Consider the following 27,039-nt stretch of genomic DNA (forward strand, 5'->3'; position numbering starts at 1 on the left):
TTGCAGGGAAGCAAACCAATGAAAGGCTAAAGACTGGCAATGCCGACAGATCTGCAAACATCGCCTGGTGCTCAAAGGAAAATCTGGCCACAGGAGGCAGATATTTATCCCCTACATGTTTCGTTTTTCTTTCTCCCCATCCCTCACCGTCTCTAAACCATCTGCCTCTTCCCCCAACTTTATAACATGAGGTGACAACAGGAAGTCGCCCTTAAGCATTTTCTAATTTCTCTGTTATTTGGTTTTCTACTTTGGTACATGTGAGCCTTGGCTGTATTTCACACAGAAGCTGGCATATTTTATTACGACACGCCCCATAAAACAGAGCACATATAAATCACCTGGCATGGTTTTGCTTCACCTGGTTGTTATTGCTAAAATCTCTATTTCTAAGAGCACAAAAGAGAACAGTTCTTGAATCCACAGACGAACAAGGACAGGGTGAGCAGCAGTCAAATCTACCAGGCTGGGAGAAAGAGACCAGAGACACAGGCTCCTGGGTGGCTGACTGGCTGCAGAGACATGAACGACACAGACGGAGAAGCCACACAAACACTCCAGAGAGACCCGGGAAGCTGGGGAAACACTCTACAACTACAGCCCATCTATCAGACCCCTCTGGCTTTCTCAGCCCTAAGAGATTCTGAAATAAACACAAAGGCCCAAGGTGGCATAATACCGAAGCCAGCGGTACCTACTCTTTGGCCTCAATCACTGCATGGGTATGTTTTATCTTGGGGCCCCTGACAGTCCCTCTCCTGGGCAGAAGAGCCAGCCAGTCCCCGGTGTCCTCAACAACCCCACAGCAAGACCCAGGCAGGCTCTAAAATGTCTTGCCCTCAAAGGCCTGGAGATTGAAGGCAGTATCCAGAAACTTCTTCAGAGACACCAGGTGAGTGTTCCTGTTTCCCGTGGCTGGTGCAGCTGCTGGGTCTCGGCCAACATACCTGTGGGAGGAGAGTCAAGCTAAGCAGAGGGCTGAGCCTGGCCCTGCTGCTACCCCAGGACTGCACCGGGTCCAATCCAGCTGCAGAAACGAAGAGCCTGAGGTTCCAAGGGGCCAAGTCACTGGCCTAAGATCAAAGGTAGGAGGTTTGAGACACGCAGGAGGTTCTCTAGTTCAGTTCTGGCTGCAGAACAAACACAAAGGTTTCCCTTCCATAAGGCCGTATTAAAGAGGATCCCTGATGGGGAAGCTGATCTGTCACTGACAGTCACAGAGCCAGCAGGGACTATGGGGCCCAACTCCTCAGTTTCCAATGCAGCCCAGAGCAGAGCAGTGGCCAGTGCTGGGTCACACAGCAAATGGGATGGGCAGAGCCAGGATGGGGCCTCAAGCCCCCAGAGCCTCAGGCCTGGCAGACGTGAGGGGTAAATGGCGGGCAACCCCTTGCACCCAGCCTTGTACCATATGGGCCGTGCTCGGCCCAGGATGGTCATGAAGCGTGGGCTGATGTAGTCGTAGTAGCCCATGTTCTTGTGCTCCTCCTGGCACCACACCAGCTCTGCGCCTGGGTACTTCTCCGCCTCTCGCTTGATCAGGTCGAAGGGGAATGGAGAGATCTGGGACAGACAGGGAGAAAGAAGGGAATAGCTAGGGGAAGAGGGGCATGCGCACGGCCAGGCCCCCAGGAGAGCAGCCACCGCTTCCCTCACTGGCCCCAGCCCTGGCACGCTGCCCAGAGACAGGGGGCTGGCGATATGACCTTGCTCGTCACTCTGAGCAGTTGAGGGGCTTGGGCGCACCTGCTCCAGGCGTGTGATGGCCACATGCTCGTCCAGGCCCTGGCTGCTCCGCTCCTTCACCAGGTCATAGTACACCTTTCCCGTGCAGAAGATGAGCCGCCGCACCTGCCCGGGAGCCTGCACCGCAGCCCCATCCTCAGGAATCACCCGCTGGAAGCTGGTCCCTGGGGACCAACAGGGCATGGCAGGGCCGTCTGCTCCCAGAGGGGCCAGAGCAGCTTGGGAATCAGGTCCACATCCCTGGCACCTCCAGGCTCTCCCTGGCCACTAAGACAAGCCCCAGATTTAGACCTGTGGCTGCAATAGGAACCTCTTGAGCCAAACAATGGAGCAGGGCACAGAGGACACTCTGAGACGTCATAGGGACAGGGGTGGAGACAGCGGCTGGAGCCAAGGGCAGAGCCTTGGGAGCATCAACAATAAGGTGACGGGGTGGAGGGGCGTTGGGGATGATGGGGAGAGCCCCTGAAGGGGACAGAGGTGATGTCACATCCCCATCTGACAGCGTCACTGTCCCAATCCTGCTCCCCATCCAGCCATGCCTACCTCCCAGGCACACTCAATCCACCCAGTCACCAAGCTGGAAGGCGAACCTTGCACAGTCCTCCCTCTCTCAGCCCCAGAGCCCAGCCTCCATCCCCAAGTCCCATCCATTTTTCCTTCCTGAGCTCATGCCATGTGCCAGGCGCCAGATTAAAAATACTACAAAAACCTCTGAGGAAGGTACTGTAGGGTCCCTGCAACCCAGATAAGGACACTGAGGCAGAGAGGGTCACTGGCTGCCAGGGCCCACCAGTACCAGGCACTCAGCCCAGGCGGTCCAGCCCAATGCCAGAGCTCTGCACTGCTGGCTCAGCCACCCGCCACACCTGAGGGGATGCCCACATACACACGTGAAGAACAAGCACCTGTCCACGCCACTGAGGTCCTCCTGGCCAGCCCCTGCCCCTCTGCCTACAACCCAGGACCGTTTTCCCAGACAGCTCTGCTCTGGCAAGCCTCAAGGCCCCACACCTGTTACTCCCTGATCCTCCACTGGGTCATGTCTCAATTCCAAAACCTGGTCCTTCGGGTGCTTTATCTGACCTCCGACTCCCAGCTAAATGAGGCTGAGAGCTCTTGGAGGGAGCGCTGGCTCCCCAGGGCCAGAAATGTCTGTCTGGCTCATGAGAGAAAACAATGGATGAGTGAACTGATACTCAGTGTCCCACGAACTAGCAGACCTCTACCAGGCCTCCTGCCTCTAAGCTCTTCCGGCGCAGCCAGGCCGGCCCTGCTGGGAGGCTGCGGGACCCCAGTGCACTCCTCTGGCCCTGGTGCTCCATGTAAGTGACCCAAGTGGGTTCAGCCACCTGGCTGCTGCACCAATCTCCCAACCCAGCAGCTGGCGGGGATCATGCCAGAAGCTGCTGCAGGGCCAACAGAGCCATGGACAGAGGCAAAAACGGAAGAGTCCCGGGAGCAGAGGTCACACATGGGCCACCAGGCCCCCCATCAGCCGCCTCCCCCACACGCCCAGGCACATACCAGAAACCATTTGGTCAAAGCTGGACTTGGCTTCTGGGTGCCTCAGCAGAGATTTGGGTGTGAAGATGATCAGCTGGAAGGGAAACACGTGCCCGGCTGCCAGCCGCCCCTGCTTGGCCAGGGTGCCCTGCACTTGGCCCCCGTACGGTCACAGTGACGACCAGGGCGGGTGGCTCACCGGCTTGCGGAAGGGCAGCAGGATCTGGCGGCGCAGCACGTGGAAGTAGCTGGCCGGCGTGGAGCAGTTGACCACTATCCAGTTGCAGTCGTAGAGCTGTCTCACCTCGAAGTCCTGGGTGAACGCCTGGAGGGGCAGGGTGCGGCTGGGAGGTGGCCTGCCTGTGGCATCCACACCCTGGCCTTGCTGGGCACAGCAGCGTGCAGTCCTGTCCTGGGGGAGGGCGGGCAACACTCACGGGGTAGGCGTCCGAGTCATCATTGCTCATCTGCAGGAACCTCTCGGGCCTGGCTGAGGAGTGCTCCGGGCCCTGGAAGCAAATGCCAGATGGCCCAGGCTGGCCAGAGTTTGGGGGGCATTGGGTATCTGTCACACAGGACGGGGACCCTGGGCTTGGGGGAGAGTCTAAAGGGCTTCTTGGAGGAGATGCCCTCACTCTGGAGTCTCAACCACAGGAAAGCACCAGAAATGTGGGACAAGAGTAGGGAGGTACCCTCAGACGAAGGTCCGGCCACAGCCACCATGTGTGAACATGTGGGGCAGAAGGAAAAAGCAAAAAGGCCAAGATGCTCTTTCTCTAGAACATTCTGACCTACGGCAGTGACGGTTTACTATGTGCCTGTGGTGTGCCAGACATAGCTCTACGGACCCCACACAGATTATTCTCTCGTCTTGTGAAAGCAGCCCTGTGATGGAGATGAAGAAGGCGAGGGACAAAGAGGTTAAGAAACAACCTCAAGGTCACTCAGCCAGAAAGGGACAGATTCAAACCCAGGTCTGACTCCTACTCCTGCCCTCGCCCACCTGGCTGCTCTGCTCCGTAAGAGCAGCAAGAACCCCCACACTGTCCTCCAAGCTGGCTCTCCGTGGGACAGGGGTGACCTGCTCCTCCCTTAGTGGGGATGCCCCAAGGACCCATGGCCACAGGCACCAGCCAGGCCGGCCCAACCCTCCGCAACCAGCCTGACTCAAGCTCCACCCAGTGAGATGCCAGCCACCTTTACAGCTGGGGGACCGTGGGCAGTCACAGGCCTTCTCTCCTCGCACGTGAAACGGGAAGAGAACTGACTGCCTGGTCCAGCTGTGAGGATGCCATAGGATTATATGTGGCGTGTAAAGTGCACGGCACAGGGAGACCTGACTCTGAGAAGTACTGATCAATCCCTGACCACATGACCAGTCCAAGCTGAGCGGGTCCTCGGGGCCATCCACTGCAGCCAGCACAGCCCTGCCCACGCTCCACCTGGTCAGGCTACACACCCACCAGGCTGGCATCTCCTGAGGCTGTGCTCCTCCCCTCCCCGAGGGCCTGCACATCCTCCTTCTCCCCAACATGTTGTTCCCCCGACAACATAGGTTCAAATTTCAGCTACTAGCTGTGTGACCTTAGGCAAGCTACTCCACCTCTCTGTGCCCCCGTTTCCTCATCTGGAAAGTGGGAACAGGTCCCACCTCCTTAAGTTGTTGTAAGGACTGGAGGAGTTAACATGCAGAGAAGGTTTTAAACAGAGCCCGGCACAGAGCGGGCACTCAGGCATGTCCGTTCCCTCTACTGCTAGAACAGTAGCATCACCAACTTCAGCAGCGGTGACACAGAGCCACGCAGGCCCCACCCTGCAGACCCATGTGGTTCCGGGGCACTGGGAGGCACATACCCCACCTCAACTCTGCAAGTGGCCAAGGGTGTAGCCGCCCTCTCCCAGGCCGGCCAGGGCCCGCCCCCACGGCCCTCACCATGCCCTCCATGCCGTGGGGCAGCAGCAGCACGACGCCATTGTGCCGAACCCACTTGGCCTGGCCCGTGCTGATGAACTGGTCGATGATGCACTGGGCCGTGTTGTGGAAGTCACCAAACTGCGCCTCCCAGAGGACCAGGGCGTTGGGGCTGGCCATGGCGTAGCCCAGCTCGAAGCCTAAACGGGAGATGCCGAGGCACAGCCTGTCACACACGGTCCCCAAGGGGTGGTGGCTCCGGCCAGTCCCAGCCCTTCCTCCCACGCGCTGCCTGCCCCGCCCGTCCCTCCCAGCAGAACAGAAGCGCCTGGGGACTCCTTGGCGCCCAAAGGCCAGGATCTCCCTTCCTGGCCGCCGACAACACAGAGGTACCACTCTCAGCCCTGACCTCATGTACAGCCAGCGTCAGCCTTATGTGGGCCAGGAGTCAACTCCAAAGGCACCCTGGGGAGGCAGCAGGGCCCACCTGCTAAGGGGCCCCCAATATGGTGGGGCTGCCGAGGGGAACAGGGGAACGGGCAGCAACAGCCCCAGAAGCGGTGGCCAGTCTCGGTGGGTTCCCGCTTCTGGGAGGAAGCAGGCCGGCTAAAGGTCAAGCCAAGGGAGAGTGCAGGGGGGAAGTCTGGGGAGCCGAGTCTAGGGAGGGGGCCTTGACACGGGGCTGCTGGGTGTGGTGGCACAGAGGGCAAGACAGAGGTCAGGAACGTGGAGGTGGCCAGGCCAGGCTCAGGGCCGGTCAGTGGCAGCAGCAGTCAGTGGACTCGATGGGCTTTTCTGTCTGGGCCCACTGCTGCCCAGGGACAGGCTCTGGTATCCAGAGCTCCCACCCAGGCCAGAGTGCACCGTCGCCCATCTGGGCTCTCTGAGGGGCCAGATGGGACAGGACCTCATCTCTGATGTGGCCTCAGGTGGGGGCAGCCCAACCACTGTCCCTCAGGGCTGTCCAAGGACTCAGGTCCACCCAGGGGCCTCTGAGCCTCTTTGGCCCCTCCCAGCCCCAGACCATGGTCAAAACAACAAAAACAGACACCCTGAGGTGCAAGACCCTCTCTGGTTCCCAAGCATCTCAGGGCCCGCCCAACCTGCAGGCAGAGTTCTGACCCACCCAGAACTCCGTACTCCGATAGGGAGCTGTTGCACACAGTGTAGGGGGCCTGGTGAGGCCAGAGATGGTTCATGGGGACACACGTCCTCCGGTCAACTTCCTGGTCATGGAGAACGTGGTGCCGGTGACTGCAGAGACACAGACCAGGAAGGGAGGGGAGGCGAGTGGACTGAGCAGGACACCAGGCAAAGTCCCACAGGATGGCGACACCAAGAAGGCCGTGGAAAGCCAGAGCAATCTGGTCACTCCTCCGGGCAGCCTCCCCTCCCACTGGTGCCCTCACACATGCCCCAGAGGTCTTGGAGCACAGGCATGAGAGGCTCAGCTTCTCACCTAAGGAGGGATCCGATGAGACCTGCCTTGCCGATCTCCCAGATGCTGGGTGGAGCCTGAGACCCTAGGAGGCCACACCCCAGGGGCACCATCTCCCTGCCCATCCTGCCAGCCCCTTTACCACCTCACCTGCCCTGTCCAGGTTTACAGGAGGCAGGAATTCCTGTGCATAAGGGGGGCCTCCCTGGCCAAACCCCAAGCCTTGTGAGGACTGACATGCAACTCAGGGTGCAGTGGAGTGGCTCTCTGTACCCTGGTTGGAGCAGGGGCAGCAGTGATGAGGGAGTGGGACGTGGGAAAGATGGCCTGTCGAATACTGGAAGCCACACCTCCAGGACTCAATAACATGGCAGAGACGGAGCTGAGATCCCAAACATCTGGGGTCCCAAACAGAGGAAATATAATGAGGACAACCGGCAAGTGTAAAGTCCCTCATCTGGACTCAAAACCCAACTGCGAACAAGCAAGATGGTGGCAGGGAGCTGGCTTGACAGTAGTTCACAGAAGAGAAACAAAGGATCTTGAGGACCATAGATAACCACAAGGGTTGACATCAACCAACAGCTTAGGCCAAGCAGTCAGCTCTGCACGCTGGCCCCGTGGGGACAGAGAGGCGGCCTAGCAGCCCTCAGACAGGTTGGCCCAAGGGTGAGGGCTAGCGTGCTGATGGAGTTACCTGAGAGCACCTCCTTGGCTTGCCAGACAAGTCTAGGAAGAGAAGGAAGGGCCACTCCACTCCAGAGGCCCTGGGCCGACTGTGAGAGATCCCCAGCACAGCTGAGCTCTCAGCTCCCCACAGGCACAAGGCTAATGCCCATAGGGCCTAGGGCCCAGAGCCCCCCACCCTCACCTGAATGTGCCCCTCTCCACATCCTGCCCACTGAGCCGCACATGGATGCCTTCCTTGAGCAGGGAGCCAAAGGCCATGTACTCTGCCAGCGCCCAGTCCACTGTCCTCTTCCTGGTCATGTCCGCACGGCCCCGCAGGATACGAGAGAGGCCTGTGGGAGGGGAGGGCCAGCCTGAGGGCCACGGGGGCTTGGCCATCCCATCTGGGACAGCCGTAGTCCCTGGGACCTGGGCTGGTTGTGTACATACTCAGTGTACACCCCTCCCACCGAGCAGGGCCCCGGCAGGATGCAGGAGGCCCCTCCCCCAGCATCACCACTCCAGCCAACACACCGGGCCAGCCTGAGCCCACATCCCCACCAGCCTCCCTCCCTGCAGGAAGGAGCATCCACCACATGCATACGCTGCATTCGTTGATTCAGGGACGTTTCTCATAAGCCCACAGGAGAGGTACCAACTTCCCCCACCCCTAGATGAGAAGACAGGCTCAGGAGAAGGAAGTCATTTACTCACGATCACAGCTATGAAGGTGCTTGGATCTGAGCCCAGGCACCCGGCCCAGGCTGGGCTCCCATCAGCCCTACACTCACACAGACCCCGTGTGACTGCACAGAGCCGGTACCCCAAGACACCTGGGCCTCCACGTGCATATGGAGGAATCTTCTTGGAACGCCCACAGGCTGCTCAGAGGGTGCACAGGGGCCCCACTACCATCGCGGGGTCCCTCCAGGCTGCCTGAGCAGAGGCCACGATGGCCACCATCATGGCCAAGAGGCGCAGCCAGTGACCACCTACTAGCCCAGGGTCACCCTCTGTCATCCACCCAGCCCAGCACTCTTGCCGCCGAACATTCTAGGCCCAACCGCCCCCTCCATGGGAAGCCCTTCTTTCCCTGCTCTCCTTCTGCCTGATGCAGGGATGCCCCCGGCAAAGGCACTGGGAAAATACAAGGTGTCCCACAGAAGCCTGGTCACCAGCACCCAGCTGGGAGCGTGGCATCCACATCTGCTCACCCTGAGAGGAGCTGTTAACACAGGCACCTCATGGGGCACAAAGGAGGCACTGAGAGCTCCGCTGATCTACCCAAGACCAAGTCAAGATGAGGGCCAGGCCTCCCTGACTCCTGATGCCATCTCCCTTGGGGCACGATGTCTGGGACAGTGGCCCATGCTGAAGCCTGCACAGCAACCTCACCCGTGTGGATCTTAAAGTCCTCCAGGGGCACAGAGCTGGCCACTTCACCAATGTGGGTCAGCATGTCCTCTGGAATACCCGTGGCTGGGCATGTCATGCTCTTGGGCTCCCCGTCCACAGTGAAGAAGCCTGAGAGGGCAGAGGCTCTGTGACTTGTGTGTGGCAATGGGGCCTCAGCTCCCCTGGCCAGGCTGTCTCCCCAGGACTCAGGGGGCCACCTCTCCCTTAACCCCAATGGCACTCAAGCCCTGAGCCCATCCTGGGGACCTGGGACAGCTGACAGCACCCACCTAACATCCTCCCCTCCAGCGCCTGCGAGGCCCCTCCCTGGACCCAGGGTCACAGCCATCTAGCTCCACCCCAGAGAGGCCCACTGAGCACCCCTCCCCCAGGGCCCACTCCACTTTGCGGTACACCCTCCCTGACCCAGCCCTTTCCAGGAAGCAGCTCATCACATGTATCCTAAGGGCGACACTATCTCCCTCTACTCCCGCCTACCCCACCTGCAGGAATCAGCCCCACACAGCCTCAGGGGTCTCAGGGACGAAGCCCACAGCCTCTGGGCTGGGCAGCAACTGCCCTCATTCAGGATCACTCCAGTCCTGGTCCCAGTGCCAGAGCCCAGGGCCCAGGCAAATCACTCTCAGCCACACGCTGCTCACTCACCAGGCCAGGGGGAGTCCAGCCAGTGCTTTATATGCAGGATCTTTTTATCCTTGGACCTGCCAAACGCCTCCTCACAGATCCGGTCATATTTGGCGATTTCTTCCTGAAATCAGGGTGAAGGCCTGGATTGAGGCAGCGACGCCCTGGGCAGCCAGAGGCTGAGTCAACCCAGACTCATAAACCCTGGTCCCTCTCACCACGTTCTAGAGGAACTGTCTGCCCACAGGGACCTTGAGACCAGAGATAAAAGTTCCAGAGTGCAGAGGGAATCCTGGAAAGAGTTCAGGTGATTCCACTCAGCAAGGGACTTGGGGGAACGCAGGGGAGACTCACAGTCCTTGCCCTGAGAGCTCCCTGAAGGCGGGAGGGCAAGCACATCCACAGATAACTACGGGGACAAACCCGGCTCAGGGCTACCTCCTACAGGAAGCCTTCTTGGACTCTGGCCTGAGGATGGGCTTCCATGCATCGCAGCGTTCACTGCATCCCACCAGGCTGTAAATGTCTTTGGTCCTCTGTCCCCCTTGATAACTGGGGGCTACTGGGGACAAGGACCATATTGGCTACTTCTATAAATCGCCAGTGCCCAGCACTGGGCTGGTGACATCAGCAACCACCTCAGGGTCTCGGCTCCAGCAAGGCTGATCCCAGGTGCTGACGGGGCCCACCTCGAATTCCTGCAGGGTCACTGTGCCCTCGGCGATGAGCTTGTCTGCATACTTCTTCAGCACAGGCACCTGCCTGTGGATCTGCTTGTACATGAGCGGCTGCGTGAACATGGGCTCGTCCATCTCGTTGTGGCCACGCCGGCGGTAACAGACCTGCAGGGACAGAGGGTGGGTCCCCGCGCCCAGGCGGTGTGGCTAGCGCAGTCACTGCACAACTGGGGCACACCTGGCAGGCCACATCCCGTGAGGCCTCACCAGCCCCCACTACGATCCATCACCAAATGCCCCACCCCCAGGCCTCCACAGAGATGGTGCTCAGCGGTTTTAAACCTGCCGCTCAGCCCCGATTAGCAAAGATGTTGCAGACCCGGCGCACTTGCCACGGCAGGGACAGTCCGAGCACCTCCACCTCAGTTCCCCAGACCCACCAGGTCCACCACGACGTCTTTATTGAAGGTGTTCCTCCACTCGGCCGCCACACTGCACACATACATCACGGCCTCTGGGTCGTCTGCATTCACATGGAAGATGGGCGCGTTGACCACACGGGCCACGTCGGTGGGGTATGGTGAGGAGCGGGCCATCCGGGGGTCTGTGGTGAAGCCAATCTGCAGAAGCAGGAGGCACTGAGAGCTAGACAGCAGCAGCCACCTGGGAGACCAGAGGGCCACGGGGCCAGGGGAGGGGCACCTTTGCCTCGAGGTCCATCGGGTGTGCTCAGGAGGTGCAGGGGACATGATGGGGTAACAGTGGATGACCTCGAAATCAGACATAGCCGCGGGGCCCACGGGGACGGCAGTAACACCAGGGGAATTGTGCCTGCTCTTTCTCTTGCAATCATTTTATATAGTGGGAGTGGGGAGCGCAAATTGGGGTAAGACCCAGTCTCACCAGTTACTAACTGTACAACCTTGGGCCAGGTGCTGAATTCCCAAAGCCTGTTTCCTCATCGATTAAAAGGGCTCATTAAATTCCTACCTCACAGGGTTATTATACTGTGAAGGTTAAATGACTTAATATGCGAATAAGGTAGTTAACCCAAGGCTTTACAGGCTCAGAAGAAGAGCTGTTATTAACCACAGCTACCTTTTTTAAAAGCAAAGGCTGGGGCTTCCCTGGTGGCGCAGTGGTTGAGAGTCCGCCTGCCAATGCAGGGGGCACGGGTTCGTGCCCCGGTCCGGGAAGATCCCACATGCCACGGAGCGGCTGGGCCCGTGAGCCATGGCCGCTGAGCCTGCGCGTCCAGAGCCTGTGCTCCGCAACGGGAGAGGCCACAGCAGCGAGAGGCCCTCGTACCGCAAAAAAAAAAAAAAAAAAAAAAAGCAAAGGCTGTGAGAGTTGTGTTCTAAGACTGCCTGGGTCACATGGAGCTCAAGGCAGCATCTAGTTACATGTTCAGCCTCGGTGCTAGGTGCTGGTTATACCCATCTTCCTCTGTCCTTACTGCTTTCTCACATATATAATATGGGGGGAGGGGGCTGCAGAGGGAAGGACAGAGAGAGGCAGAGACAGAGACAGACAGATGTATACACCTCCCAGTTCCACAGACCAGGAAACCGAGGCTGAGAGATCAGGCATCTTGCCTGAAGTCACACTCTGGTAAGTAGCAGAGCAGGGGGGTTAAACCCAGAAACGCCTCACTCCTCCCCTCAAAGTGCTGCCGGGATTCAGGGATGGATGGCACTGACAGAGACCAGCACACAGCCCAGGCCCTCACCTGGTTGTTGACGACGACGTGCACGGTACCGTTGGTGGTGTAAGAGGGCAGGTCACTCAGGTGGAAGGTCTCATAGACCACACCCTGGCCAGCGAAGGCGGCATCCCCGTGGACCAGGATGGACATGACCTGCAGGGCAGGATATAAGCCAGGAGGGCCCCCATGCCCCAGCCCGTGCAGCCCAGCCCTGCTCCTGGACTTCAGAGATTCAGAGCCTACCCCTCGGGGCTCACCCCTCAGAACCCAGGACCTCAGGGCCCAGGCAAGCTCACCTTCTTGCCCTGAGCATCCCCGCGGTAGAACTGCTCTGCCTTCGTCTTCCCCTGCACGACGGGGTCCACAGCTTCCAGGTGGGAGGGGTTGGCCACGAGCGACAGAGTGATGTTCCTGTTTGTGACTCGGTTGATCCTCTCATGGTACATGCCGAGGTGATATTTGACATCTCCGGAGCCCTGAAGGTTGAGGTGGCCTGTGATGAACCTCCCCCCCAGCCCCATCCCAGACGTGCCAGCTTACAGTGGCGCTGGGACATTCCCTGAATTCTGCTCCCTGGGAAGGCTGTTTTGTCCCTGATTCACACTTGCATCTTTCCCCCAAACCCAGCACAACGCCCTTCTTGCCCTCCAGGCTGGCCTAAGAAAGGCAGGCAGGTTCCCTGGGCCTTGGCTCCCTTATCAGAGCCCCACCACATTATCAACAACCATCCTCTCCGCATTAATGATGGCAGAGTGGTGAAGGGGTAAGGCACCTGTAGGAAGGGGCCAGCCAGCAGCAGTGAAGGCACAGAAATGAAGGGTGGCTCTTAATTGGCATGGAGACCACGGGCTAGGTCTCTGGGCACACATTGGAGCAGGACCCGTACCTAACTCCTTACACCAAAGTAACCAAAAATGTACAGACAAAGCCATAGTATCAGGGGAAAACATGACATACTTTATGATCTTGGAGTAGGGAAAGTCTTTCTAAACAATGTACAAACCTCAGAAGCCATAAAGGATAAGACAGCTAAAATCTATTATATTTGCCATGGGGGAAGAAGATCCATGCACAGTATTAGGGGAAAAAAATCAAGCTGGGAAAATATTTATCAGACAAACGCAGACAAAGGGCTAACTCCTTCAGTACATAAGGCACTTTTACAAATTGGTGAGATAAAGCCCAAAAAACCCATAGAAAAATAAGCAAAAGCCAGGAAAAGGAATTTACAGAAAAAGACACCCATGACTTAAACATGTGAAAAGACGCTCAAATTCGAAACAGAGAAATATGTTCAAATGCAGTGACTTTTGGACCTAGCACATTGGCCAAGATGGAAAGGTTGGACAGAGTAAGGGAAGACAGGGGCTTGGGACCCTCGCACACAGCATGTGGGCTCGCTGCTGTCCGCAAGCTCTTTGGAGGGCAATTCAGTCCTACCTCCTCAGCTCCAGCCACCGCATGTCTCGGACACCATCTAAAACTGCACGCACACATGTGCACAAAGACACTCATTCCACCACCTAATGCTCATCAACGGGAGACAGCAGAAACCAGAGGGGCACTCGAAGCTCGGGGAGCTCTGTGTGCAGCTCTGAAACAGTGACAGCTCGTTAAGTGAAAATAGCAAGGTGGCCAGCGGCATCATGAGCTGCTCCCCTGGCTTTTTACAAATAAAGCTGTACTGGATCCATACGTGTGTTTGCACTGCGGGGAACATTTCTGGAAGTACACACTTTTTAACACAAAAACTGACCACAGCAGAGCCTATGGGGAGCAGGAAAGGGGTCTCAGAAGGGAAACACTCTCATTGTGTAATCTTGTCTTCAAACGATGCTCACATTTCTTTTTCTATTTAAAAAAAGTAAATTTGGGGGCTTCCCTGGTGGCGCAGTGGTTGAGAGTCCGCCTGCCGATGCAGGGGACACGGGTTTGTGCCCCGGTCCGGGAAGATCCCACATGCCGCGGAGCGGCTGGGCCCATGAGCCATGGCTGCTGACCCTGCGTGTCCGGAGCCTGTGCTCCGCAACAGGAGAGGCCACAACAGTGAGAGGTCCACATACCTCAAAAAAAAAAAAAAAAAAAGTAAATTTGTTTAAAGTGTCCTTTGGCCAGGTTTTACAGTTTACTCACATGTTGTCTCTGATTCCTCACAACCATTCTGGGGGCAGGAACTTTTATCCCCATTTTACACAAGAGCAAACTGAGGCTCAGAGAGATGAAGGTGCTTGAACAAAATGAACATGATGGCAGGAAGATTCTGGATTGGGAGCCAGCAGATGTGGATTCTAGTCCTGCTCTGGCCTAATGTGCTGGATGATTTTGGAGCAGTCATTTAATGTGGTTCATTTTAACAAACCATGCACCTGTGCTGAGTGCTGGGGCTTCGGGAATGAGGTCCCTGCCATCACCCTGCTACCAGCCTGGAAGGGAAAACAGACACGCATGCACGCGCGCGATGGAGAAGGCCAGAATAGAAACAGATCTGCTGGGAAAGGAGGCACAGAGGAGGGAGAGACAGGATTGCTGCCTGGAGGACCAGGAAAGTCACTAGAAGGGGAGATGGGCAGGGCTGGGAAAGAGGCAGAAAGCAGGAGGAAGGCCATCTGGCTGAGGGCCCAGCATGGGCAGAGGCATGGGGTGTGAGGCATACATGACACGTATACGTGCCAGGAAGGGGATGAGGGCAGAAGAATATTCTCTCTGCTCATCGGTGGGCACAGGAAACCGTCCTGACCTCCCCGCTGTGCTGGTCAAACAAGTGAGTGAGGCAGCCCTTCAGGGCAGGTAGACAGGACCCTGGGCACAGAGGTATGGCCACGTGAGCTGAATTGAATAACTTCAGGCACTTCCCTGCACACCTCTCTGGGCCTCAGTCCCCCTAACTGGAAAGAGGGAGGTTAGCCCAGATTACCCGAGGGCTCTCCCAGCTGTTGGAGATCATAGCACTTGGCTCCAAAACACCTTAGGGGCCTCACACAGACACCCCCAGCCTCTCTCCCACTCTTCTGCATGTCCGTTCACCTCAAGGTCTGTCTGAGCCTGCAAGCTCCTGGCCCAGGCCCTCTCCAGTCCACCCCCAAATACCCAGCTCTCCAGAGGCTCTGGGGCCTGGGCCTGGCACCCACCTCATCCGCCGCCTCCAGCTTGGGGTCAAACTGGCAGAAGATCTGCTCCAGGTCCTTGCGGATGACGTTGGCCAGCACATTCAGCCTGCCCCTGGAGCCAGAGGGGGCAGGGCTCTTACCATGCTCCCTGCCCACCTGGGACCTATCAGAATTAGCATGGGGGCTGGAAGGCCCCGCCCTCTCATCCCGCCTCAATCTACAAGGCATGTGAGCGGGTCCAGCTGGCTGGCCCCCCCGGGCAGGCAGGCTTCCCCCCTACAACTCAGACTCAGGAGGCCCTCGCGAGCAGGGAGCCACCCAGTCTCATGGCAGGGTGTCTACTCACCCCTCTCCCCAACCAAAAGCTGAGCCCAACCCAGCACCTTGACCCCAAGCTGCTAACGAATCACAGTTGCTCACACATGGCTCCCCACCCCTGCCCAGTGATATGGAAGTGATAAGGAGAGGGAGGAGGGGACTGGGCTGCCCCTAAGATCAGGAGTCACCAGAGGACCCGTCCAGAGGAGCTGAGTGAGGACTGAGGGGCGGGGGGAGGAAAGCAGCCAGGCCCAGGGATTCTCCAGTCCAGCCTGAACTTCCCATCGGGGGCAAGCTATTCAGGGGTGGGCACCAGCCTGATGGGGGCACAGGACATGACTCCGAACCCGCTCCCCACAGACTACCAGCAGACGCCGGCCCCAGGCCTGCTCACACCCTGACTTCCAGCCCCGCACGGCCCAGTGACACAAGGGCAGCGCTCTTCCAGCAGGCCCCTCTCCTGCTCTGCAGCAGCGGCAGGGCTGTGGGATCACAGGAGCCGTATGAACAACCCTCAGCCCCTCTGGGCAAAGCCTCCAGCCTCAAAAGCCCCTCCTCAAATACGGAGGCCTGGCTGAGGGCAGCCCTTGGCTCTGGAGCCCTCCTCAGGCCAGGAGCCTGCCCAGCACCACCACCCAGTCCCAGATCCGCCAGACGGCCCAGCACCATCCTCTCCCACAGTTCTACTGAAGCCACGTGTGCCCCTGCCTCCTCAGACCACGGGGCCAGCTCTGCACGACCCTCTGACCAGACACCAGGCATTTCTGGGACCCCCAGAGCGTGGAGCCTGTGTGGCAAAGCTCGGGCTCCCAGGAGGCCAGCCCAAAAGGGTGGGGACACTCCTCACACTGCATCCTGATGCCCCTGGTGCTGATGCAGTCTGGGGCTGGCCCACCTGTGAGCAGCTAGAAACAGGCGCAGGAAATACAGGGGCTTTGCCCCCCAGACTGCTCAGCATGTCCTCTTCCAGCCCATTCAGCAGGACTCCTGGCCACCTTGGCTGTATTCCTCATTAGCCCACAGGCTCCAGCTCAGAGGTAACTGCCCAGTGGCCAGACCAGCCTTCCAAGTCTATCAAAGTCACAGGGAAATGTGTGGCCAGCTCGCAGCCGGGCAAAGAGACCCTCGGCTCACCTCCAGAGACCTCCCACCAGGGGATGTGAACCTGAGGCCACCTGCTCAGGCTCTGCCCTCACTTCCCTGGGATGTGCCCCTCCACATCTCCTTGCCCACAGGAACCTCAAGTAGCGTGATATACCCCTCTTCTGTAACCTCAACACTCCTGGGGACAACAGCAACATGGTGAGAGAGAAACAGTTTAAGAGAGCCTGGTTCCATGTGGCTTTGGCCATGTGCTTTCTGTGATGAGCAGCCCAGGGCCCAGGGACTCTGATAACTTTCTAGACCACTTTGCCTCTATCCCCAGGTCCCACCAACACCCCTGCTCTGATTTTCAAAGCCTCCTATCCACCTCAGCTTGCTGGGCCTGGAGGAGAATGCACAAGGCTGAGGCAGGGAGGAGAAGGGCCCACCTGTGTGGCATCCCCAGGATGACATTCTCGATCCCCATCTCGCTGGATTTGTCGATGATGGTCTTGAGGGCAGGAATCATGACCTCACAGCCCTCCAGGCCAAACCGCTTCTCCGAGGACCACTTCCGGGCCAGGAAGTCTTCAAACCTGCTTGGGGAGAGATGGGGAAGGATGGAGAGGCTGGGCTCCTGGGGGCTGTTCATGAGGGCTCGGAGCAGGATGCCAGGACACAGGAAGCTGCAAAGCCACCTCTCTCTGCGCAGTCCAGGACCTGGCACGGACACCATGATGCTCCTACCAGCAAGAAGCGTAGGTCGGGGGGGAGGCTGAGGGTCCTCCCAACTTAAACAGACCTCTGGCTCCATCCATTCCCAGTTACCACCCTCTCTTCCCCTTCCAGGCACACTGCTCCAACTAGCCATTCCCCTGCTCCCAGACCACTGCCCTCCAGCACACACGTGCCCTGGGGCTCTCTCATCATGCCCCAAAGATGCCTCACGGCTCAACTCAAATTCCAGCCCACAAGTCACTGCTCAGGGAGCCACTTTACTCCTAGCAGCTGGGCCAGGGGCTCCTCCAGGCCCCCGCAGCCCTGGGCAGACCCAGCTTCAGAGAAGTTCAGGGGCAGAGCCAGGCAGTGCCTCACCTGCAGGAAGGCGCTGTTACACTCACTCCACACAGGGACATCTTTCTGCCACTTCCATACTCATTCGGTGTCATGTTCTCCTGGAGCACCATCCAGCCCTGCCTTCCCTTACCAGGCACCCTCCTAGTTTCTTAGCCAGGGCCTGGGACGTTTCATACAGCCCTGGAGCAGGCCCCCCAGCCACTCAGGCTGCCCAGGGTGGTGCTGGGAGCCTGACCTCATAGAGCGCACCAGCCGGGCCAGCAGGGTCCGCTTCTCCTCGCTGGAGAACTGCATCACACCAGGGGTCTCGAACTTCTGCCGGATCCATTGACACTGCTCCACATCATTGATGAACATGAACTCCAGACCGATGTGCTGGCAGTATGTGTTCTGGGGGAAAGGGGAACACTCCACGAGGGGCCAAGAAGAAGACCGACCGCCTTGGGATCTGGAACAGAAAAGGCAGCGCCCTCCCTCCCTCTATCGCACGCCACAGAGCTTCATCAGCTGTGCCCGACACACCTGCCTGTGCTCACCTCCAGGCGCCGAATGATCTCCCGCAGAGAAAGGGTGTTTTCAGAGCCTCCAATAAAGGTAGTTGTGGGCAGCTGGAACTCCTTATCCAGGTCAGCCTCCCGCAGGTCGTAGAAGGCTAGGAGGCACACATGGCAGAGCCCGGGCAGCAGAGAGGAGAGAGGGAGGTCAGGCCCAGGTGGGGCCCAGCTGTATCCCCAGACCTCCCAACAGTGCCCCCAGGACCCTCCTGCCATGTCTAGCCTAAAGCTCAAAGGCCCTCTGTCTGCAGGGCACAGGGCATGAGTCAGAGCCTAGCTTGCCGCCGTAAGGGTGGGTCTGGACAGGTGTCTCAAGCTTGCTGAGCGTGGCACACCAGCTAGGGAAGATGGGGAGACCTCCCTTGCAGGGACGCCATGCATAGCTGGGCAAGGGTCAGAAGAAAGCCTCCCAGGCTGCTGAAACTCAAGGCCCAGAGGCACTGTAGGCTCAGAGCCCCTCACTGGGCACAGGCACCAGCTGGCTCTGGCGTCGCCAGGCCAACAGGAAAGGGTACCGACTCACCCAATTTATCAATGGTGGTGATTAAGTCTGAGGGCACAAAGGAGTCCAGGTCTGCATCCAGAATGCCCAGGGGGTCCAGTTGGGCCACATGGTGGCCACGGATCTGGAGAAGGGGAAAAGGTTGGGGCGGAGCTGGAACGCAGCTGGACAGACCCTCACCAAGACTGAAATTCTGGGCCCTGGCCCCCTCAAGTCCCCCTTCAGAATTTCAAGTTTCCACATATCTCCAGCACCCAGCCACTGAATAGTTGCCTAGGAGACCCCACCAGAGCCACTAAGGTGGCAGGAGCTCAACTCTGTTTAAAAGTACAACATGCAGCTTTTAAAAACAGGAAAGAATGCATACACAGAAGTAGTTACTATGGTACTACTAGTAATTGCAAAATTCTAAAAACTTCCCAAATGTCCATCAACAGGAGACTGGCAAATGGATATGGGAAATCCACACAGGGGCTACTACAGAGCTGCTAAAAGGAATGAGGAAAATTCCTAACTGCCACTATGAGGTTGTCTCCACAAAATATTATTAAGCAAAAAAGCAAATTACAGGAAAGTGTGTGTGGTAAACTACCCATTATCTGAGAAAGGGAAGAGAAAAGTAAACACATGCATTTGCATATATTTGTATATATTTGCATGTCTACAAAGAAATATATGGGGCCTCCCTGGTGGCGCAGTGGTTGAGAGTCCGCCTGCCGATGCAGGGGATACGGGTTCGTGCCCCGGTCTGGGAGGATCCCATATGCCGCGGAGCGGCTGGGCCCGTGAGCCATGGCCGCTGGGCCTGCACATCCGGAGCCTGTGCTCCGCAACGGGAGAGGCCACAACAGTGAGAGGCCCGCATACCGCAAAAAGAAAAAAAAAAAAAAAAAAAAAAAAAGAAATATATGCATTAGAAGAATATATAGTAAAATAAGAAAACTATAAAATAAGGAAAATTATTACCTACGGGGAAAGGACAAAATAGGGCAGAGCAGCAGGGCTAGAAGCTAGACTTTTAAGAATATATCTTGCATTGACGATTTGACTTTGGAATCTTATAAATATTTTACATCACTATAAAACAAAATTAAGTTTTAAAAATTGAAAGTAAGACAAAACAAATGAATTATTTGTCTTGTCCTACCAGATAGCAAAGGGGTGCTCAAACACTACTGGGGCTGGGAATAAGGACACATTTTGAGCAACAAAAAGGATAATATCTATAGCAGACTGAAACTCATTAAATATGTTTAAATTCATGCATTCATACCATACTATGAAAAAGAAGAAAAACCTTTATTGGCCATCTTTGGAGGATGCTAGGAAATCATGTCATAATTTTGAAAATCCATCAACAAAAGGAAAAATCAAGCACTGATCCTGCCCTCCCTATACAATTTGTACGTCAGGATAAACAGAGCCGACAAAGGGAAGGTTCTCACGATAGAAGTATTTCAGGTAATAAACAAAGAAAGAAAGAATTAGAATATCACCACTTTTACCACTCCCAATGACTTAATGTATCCAGGAAATAATTATCCTTAGCTGCTAACTGATGAAGTGCCCATCATCACCAGGAAGCTGATTTTGCAACAACAGAAAAAATCAAATCTAAGTTGGATCAAGCATCTAGATCTAACTACCAATTTACAGAAATTACATGGGACAAAGGGACAGATGAAGTGACACCATGGGGATGCAATCAGCAAAATCCAGACTCGAGAAAACACTATAGGACAAACAACCTGGTTTCTTATACACACACACACACACACACACACACAGAGCAAGAAACACAAAAAGAAATCGAGAGGAACCTGCAGAGTAGAGTACAAGAGACTGAAAAGCCATGTCAACATATCACAACCTGTGGCTTTATTTGGATCCTGATTCAAACAAGCAGTAAAAAGAAATCCTAGGACAAACAGGCAAACATGAATACCAACTGGGTATTTGATGACATTAAGGATTATTACTATTTTTAGGTGTGATAATACTATCATGGTATATTTGAATATTTTTAAAGGAGGCTTTACCTTTGGAAGTACATGCTGAAAACGTTCAATGAATGAAATGATAAGAAGTCTGGGATTTGCTTCAAAATAATCAGTGGCCTATGGGTGGAGCCGGAGGTGGGTAAGATGAATCAAGACTGGCCCTGTATTGATGGGGGTTCACTACATAATTCTTCTACCTATTATATGCTTGAAAACATGCATTAAAAAGCAGCCTGGGTTTTTTTTCAGTACTATGTGCAGATGAGTCAAGCCAGAGCTCAGCCCCCAAGTGACCTTTGAGGGGCTACAGCCCACCCATTAGGTGCTCACTACCAGGCAGATTTTTATCATGCAAGTAAGGAGTAACATTCCTGAATCCAGAGACCATCCTGCCAGAAGGACCCTAGTGCTTTGGTCTTGGCCAGTGAAAGAACAAAGAGCTGCTGCAGAACTCGGACTGTACTTAGAAGATAAGGCCCTCAGGACGTACTCCGAATGCTACTCTGTATTTCATACAGAGTTTTATGTTCCTTGTCCTTTTTCAAAGTCAACAGTCAGATCACTTTCTGCCTCTTTCAGCCAGCCAAGAAAAACATAATTACAATCACTGCTGTTTACTCGCAGGTGGCCCACGATCCATGGCTCCTGAGGCCAGTGAGGGAGCCCAGTCCTGTGCACCTTTCCTCTTCCGCCCCAGCACACCTGGGCGGGCAGCTGCCATCCCACACAGAGTGCGTCATTCAGAGGCAAGGCACCATTTCCATTTGCTAAGGCCTCCCTCTCCCCCGAGTTCCTGCAGCGGCTTGCTGCACCCTCCCACGGAGTCTCTGCCAAGGACCCCAGGATGCCCCTACCCTTCCTTCTGCATGTCTTCAAGACAAGTTTCTCTTATGAAATACCTCCTGCCACTGATTCCCAGACAGATCCCAAATGATTACATTTTTATGGAGTGAACACACAGAACAGCCCTCCAATTAGTCCTGTTCGGTCAAGACCAAGAATAGGAAACATCATCAGGACTCTTTGACATAGCAAGGGCCCAGCCTGGGAACCCAGCAGAGGGGAGCGTAAGTCTCCAGGACAGAGCAGCTGATGGGGGAGAGCTGCTTAATGAACTGTTCATTCATTCCACAAACACTAATTAAGCACCTGCTGGACATCAGCCCCCGTCCTCTTGGAATGCTCAGTCAAGAGGAGGAAACAGACATTAACAAGGGGCAATCTACTCACCTTTCATTCAACACTCACTGAAACTGGTCACTCACTAAGTACTTCTCCAGGTTCTGGGGCAGAGTGGTGTGGGCGACAGATAACACTCCATGAGAAAGACCACAAACAAACCACTTTACACAAAAAATACGGGGGGGTGGTGGTAAGTGATGTGAATGGTAACGTGACAAAGAGCAGGAGGAGGGACCAGAGCCACCAAGCTCTCTGAAGTGACACTGGAGCTGAGCCAGTCTTCTTGCTGTCAGCACCTGGCCACACCCCAGGAGCCTGTACCCTCCCAGCCGCTCACCTGGTAGGCCCGGATCAGAGACTGCACAGCCAGGTGGTCCTCCACCAGCTTACTGGTCTTGGTCCGGCTCAACACTGCCGGCCTGCTCTCAGGGACAACAGAAAGGGGCCGGGGCTGAGCCGGGCCATAAGAGGCTTCCTCACTGGCTTTCCGGAAGAAGCTGTCCCAGGACTGGGCAGGCGCAGAAGCAAGAAAACAGCCAGGTTAGGGCCTGGGAGTAGTGGGGGGTGGCCCAGGCTGGGGCCCTAGGGGACATCAGTCTTCCTTCATCACCATAGCTCTCAGGGCCCTCCCAGGACCCTGCCGACAATACCCTTCTCAATCAGCCCAAGGCCCCCACCCAAATTCTGGATTTCTCCAGGACCCAGCTTGGTAGTGGGTGGGGGAGGTTATAAGCTGTGATCAAGGGGCTTTAGGTATGAAATGGGCTTCTATCCATAGGCGAAACATGCCCTCACACACTGTGGGTTGGAGGCAGCTCTGTGGAGGGTAAGGGCAGGCAGGCCCTCAACATTTCCAATGCATGTATCTTTTGAACCAGCAATTCCACTGCCAGCAATTTATTCTACAGATGTACTTGGACAGGTGTGCCTACATGTACAAGGATGTTCCCTGCAGGATAGTTTATAAAAATGACAATGTAAAAACAATCTAAGCAGTGATCAATAGGAAACTGGTTAAATAAATGATGGTAAATTTAGATTCTGGAAAATTATGTAGTCTCTTTTTTAAAAGATGCATTTATTATTGTGGATGTGGAATATTGCCAAGATATGTTGCAAAGTGAACACAGCAGAAGAGGATGTATGCTTTGCTATTCGTGCAGAAACAAAAAGCAGATGGGCACATGCACCAGCACCTCCACGTTCTAGCAGAACACATACAAAAGTGTTTTCCTCCATGCCCTCTCATACAGTACTGGTGGGAGAATAAGGTGGTACAAGCTGTGTGGAAAGCAATTTGGCAAGACCCATCAAAATTATGTACACAGATGCCCTCTAACCCAACAATTCCACTTTGGGGAATTTATGCCACAGTTAGCTGCACACGTGCAGGATGATGAATGTACAAGATGATGTAGTACAGCACCGGTCATGACAGCCAGAGACTGGAAATGAGCCAGATGCCTGTCCCTGGGGATGTAGAACATCCATCCAAACAGTGGAATACTATACAGCTGGGAAAAAGAAAAATGAGGCTCTTGAGGTACTGACATGGAAAATCTTGGAGATGTATGTGGAGTGAAAAAAGCCTGGGGCAAACAGTGGATGTTACATGTTACTTTTTGTGTAAAGGGGGAGAATCCAGAGTTATGTTTGCAATAAGTTTATCTGAATGGATACAGAAGAAATTAAGAATAGACTGGGGAACAGACAGGTAGGAGCTGAGCAGATATGGGAGGGAATGGGAGGAAGGCTTTTCACTGTAGAACTTAATACTTTTTGGTTTTGGATCATGTGAACATATTACTTTCCTCTGAGGCATGTGAGTGAAGGAGAGAGAGCAGCTACGCTTTTCACTTTTGTCCTGGCATCTGATTTTTATTTTTTAATTTTTTTTACCATCCGTGGGTACTTATTTTATCAGCTTACTATATATGTAAACACTTATGCTCCTAACTATATAACAAGAGGCCATCTGGAGATGGCACTGCACGACAAAGGGGGCAGGGACAGGTCTCAGACCAGGTGTGACTGAGCAGGGCATTATCAGGGCTTCTCAAGCCAGACCACCACCCTCTGGCTGGTCCAGCAACAGGACAGCAATGCACTTTCCTCACCCAATATGAGGACCAAGCTCTTTCATAAAGATGATGGAGGACCTGAGAGACAAAGGAACCTGCCTGGGGTCACAGAGCAGGCAAGTTGCTTCTCCCCACTCCCCTCTCCATAGCCCAGCCCCAGGACCTTCTCTTCTGCACAGAGGGCAGGGTTGGGGTGCCAACCTTGTGGACACTCTGGGGGTTTTCCAACCAGGCGAAGTACATCTCCTCCATGTAACTGGAGCCGCCTCCAACTGTGCTGCTTGGGAAGGTGGCCGGTGGCCCAGACGACCTGCTGTACCTTTGGACGCCATGTGCGGCCAGGAGCCTCGAGGCCTGTGCCCCAAGCCGGGATGGCAGCAGCCTCAGCTGACTCATTCTGTACACAGGCAACGAGGGAGAGACATAAACCACAGGACTGGGATGGAAGGAAGGAGGCTCTGGCAGCCACTCATCCACTCATATGGCATTTGCTGGGCCTACTGGGCAGGTGGGCCTGGGCTAGGCAGTGATGAGACAGAGGTGAGAGGGACAGTCAGCCAGGCCTCCTGAACACCCCAGAACTCAGGCAGCAGAGTCCTCCAGGGACTGGGTGCTCCATGCCCGGTCAGGAAAAGGCCGGAAGCAAGGCGTCTGGCTGAGCTGCACTATCTCGAGGCCCATGGCACTGCTGGGTCTCTAGTCATTGTGACCAAAAGGGACCAGTGACTTCCCCTGACTGCAATATAGGCCCAGCATGTCCTCCCAGGCCAGAAGGCCAATCACACGGGCCTCAATGGCCCCACTTCACATAGGGGATGGCTGAGGCTCAGAGAAGGGAAGGGCACTGGGGGACAGTGGAGGGCAGACCAGAGGCAGGCGCCTTGCCCAGCCAAGCTCCCAGGTGCAGCTGCCCTCTTTGGCTCCCATACCCTGCCCAGAGCTTACACTCAGGACAGCTAACAGCTCAGGGGGTATACAGGCTGGAAGCCCACTCAGGATGGAGAGGAAAAAGAACCTGGAGCTCATCTCACCCCCACAATCTCACCTGCTCTTTCCCAGGGAAAATGCTCGAACGACGGGCTTTCAGGAGTCCGTGTGTACATATGGGGAGGTGGGGGGGGAGGGGCTTCCTCTTCCCCCCAGAAGACAGAGGTTCTCGGATAAGAGGCTCCTCTTAGAACCTCTGTTCCTCTACATCACCCCCCAACACAACCGTAAGCAGAGCCCCCTCCTCTTCCCCAGCAACGCCTGGACACAGACAGCTCCCCCTGAATACTTGCTAACACCCTTCTGTCCAGAGAATCCCAGCCTGTGAATAGGGTGCAGCACCAGGGCCACCCCACCAGGGGCCATGCAGGCAGGAGGGCCTGCTTCCGCCTGCATAACTCAGTCCCAGAAAGTGTGCCTTTCTGCCTGGGCCTGGGCCTGGCCCTGAGTCAATGCTCCTGGGGCCAGATGTGCCCAGCTCACAGGGCACACAACCCACCCCAGCTCAAACAAGTCACCAGAACCAGCTGGCTGGACCTTCTATTCTACAAGGGGTCAGGCCCCAAGGCAAGGCATGGCACAGTCCTCCTAGCCCACGTGCTCCCTCTTTCCCTCCAAACTTACATGAGGCAAAGGGCAGAGACGCAGTCTCCTTGAGCGAGGGACAGTGGGCTCCTCAGGGCAACCAGCAGCAAGTCTGAACAGAGGAAAATTAAAAAGCAAAAATATACTGCACTGCAGGGAGGAAGGAGGTGGGTTCAGCTGGAACCTGAGCCTCAAGTGCCCCAAGCTTCCTATCCACATGCTCAGCTGCATGTCCCGCCAGCCAGTGACACCAGGCCCTAATGAGGGCTGCTAGGGGCTGGCTCTTCCTGGAGCGGCACCTCTCCAGGTGCTGGGTGGGGACTCAAGGCCTGAGTTCTGGGGTCAGAGGGCCGGGGTCCCAACCCCTGCTCTCCCTCTGATGGTCCCTGAGACCTGGGCAAATACAGGATTGCTGCCCCGGCCCAGATGGCCATAGGGCCCAGGAGCTACTGGCCTGGAATGTGAGAAGAATCTAAACAACCCAATGGGGAAACTCTAACATCCCCATCCTAAGGCAAAGAAAACCAGACACCAAGATCATCCATTGAGGGAATAAAAATAAGAGCACAATTAGTCAGCACTGATTCGGGGGCAGGCACTGTGCTCATCTAACCCTCTCAACAATCTCAAGAGGTGGGCACTTGGATTAGCCCCATTTTACAAATAGGGGAACTGAGGCACAAAGAGGCTAAGCTGGTGAGTGGTAGGGCTCTGTGGTTCCGGAGCCTGTGCCCTCCTCCCTGCAGAGTCATGATGTAAACACAGATTTCTCTTAATGCCAATGCTCCTTCCAACGGCTGCAGCCAGAGCTGCTCTCTCTGCTGGCACCCACCCCCGCAGGGGAATGGGATGGCTCAGGGGGTAGTGACAAGCCTGGCTGTGTCCAGCCTGGCCCAGTGCAGGAACACTGTGTTTCACAAACACTGAATAATCTGGGCAGCCGCTGGACACTGCTGTGGCCTTCACCCGGCCTGACAGAAGGACAGCCAGCCAGCCACCGCTGCCCCAATCCCAGCAGGGCCTGAGGACTCAGGAGCCCTAGAGGACTGGGGACAGAGTCAACCTCAGTATCTGGAGCCAAAGCCCAAGCCTGCCCTGCCAGGTCCTGCCCACACAGGTGAAAGGGAAGAGTTAGGGTCAGGCACCGTGCACACCCCCTGACCAGCCCAGCCCCCCGTGGACTAACAGGCAGGTTGCTCTGGTCAGCTCTTGGTGGCCTCCTCTCTAGGGATAAACTCAGTACCATCCCCACCGCCACCCTCAGACACATAATGACGACAGACATCCCTGGCCACTAAGCCTCCCACACGCAAGGCCCTATCTGGGCTGCTCTGCAATACGCCCACTGTAGAGATCCCAAGACCTTGAAGCTGGACAGCAGCAGAGCCTGGACCCATGCTCCGGCAGGCCTACGATGGCCCCACGTTCTGGGAACTGGGTGGGCTTTTCTCAGGAATAAACCCCACCTCTAGTTTACTGAACCCAAAAGGCAGCCACGGAAGCAGACTCGGGCCACGGAAGCAGACTCCAGGTAGGAAGCAGGGTAGGGAGGGGGTGTGCTTATTTCCTTGGCAGAGATGGAGGGCCTGAGCTAAAGGCCAGAGGTGGGAAAAGCCCAAAGGTAAAAGGGGCCTGTTCCAATATGCTACAGGATATATGGGCAGGGGACGCAGGGATGGGTTAGGGCCCATGGTGGAGGGGCATCATGGCACCCTGCTGGGACCTCAGGGTCACCCCATCCCCCCACATTTCCCTGAGGGAAGGAGAAGCACTCCTAGGCTGGCTGCCACCTCAGGTCAGTCTTGCCTCCCTCAGGGCCTCAGTCTCTCCATTTGTGAGCGGAAACCGCTGTTAAAGCCGTCTATAAAGG

At 55.9% G+C, this 27,039-nt stretch overlaps 1 protein-coding gene across 3 annotated transcripts; it reads right to left on the bottom strand.

Annotated features, from left to right (window-relative positions):
• Positions 1 to 823: 823 nt before the first annotated feature.
• OGDHL (oxoglutarate dehydrogenase L) lies at positions 824 to 23,993 on the bottom strand (the record flags this gene model as incomplete). 3 transcript variants are annotated; one of them, XM_082605290.1, is made up of 22 exons in its annotated part: positions 824 to 947; positions 1,409 to 1,563; positions 1,747 to 1,910; positions 3,274 to 3,346; positions 3,452 to 3,577; positions 3,690 to 3,761; positions 5,186 to 5,364; positions 6,291 to 6,418; positions 7,474 to 7,624; positions 8,667 to 8,795; positions 9,333 to 9,435; positions 10,001 to 10,153; positions 10,429 to 10,608; positions 11,718 to 11,846; positions 11,990 to 12,169; positions 14,822 to 14,912; positions 16,651 to 16,797; positions 17,514 to 17,668; positions 17,815 to 17,930; positions 18,356 to 18,458; positions 21,854 to 22,024; positions 23,799 to 23,993. In XM_082605290.1, the coding sequence occupies 22 exons, from the start codon at positions 23,991 to 23,993 to the stop codon at positions 824 to 826; spliced, it is 3,024 nt and encodes a 1,007-aa protein (XP_082461416.1). The 3 variants fall into 3 exon arrangements, with proteins under 3 accessions (XP_082461416.1, XP_082461417.1, XP_082461418.1); XM_082605291.1 differs by lacking the exon at positions 21,854 to 22,024; XM_082605292.1 differs by lacking the exon at positions 10,429 to 10,608.
• Between the last annotated feature and the right edge of the window lie 3,046 nt (positions 23,994 to 27,039).

This window comes from Mesoplodon mirus, assembly GCF_964341445.2.
Source record: "Mesoplodon mirus genome assembly, chromosome: 2".
Taxonomy (NCBI): Eukaryota; Metazoa; Chordata; class Mammalia; order Artiodactyla; family Ziphiidae; genus Mesoplodon; species Mesoplodon mirus.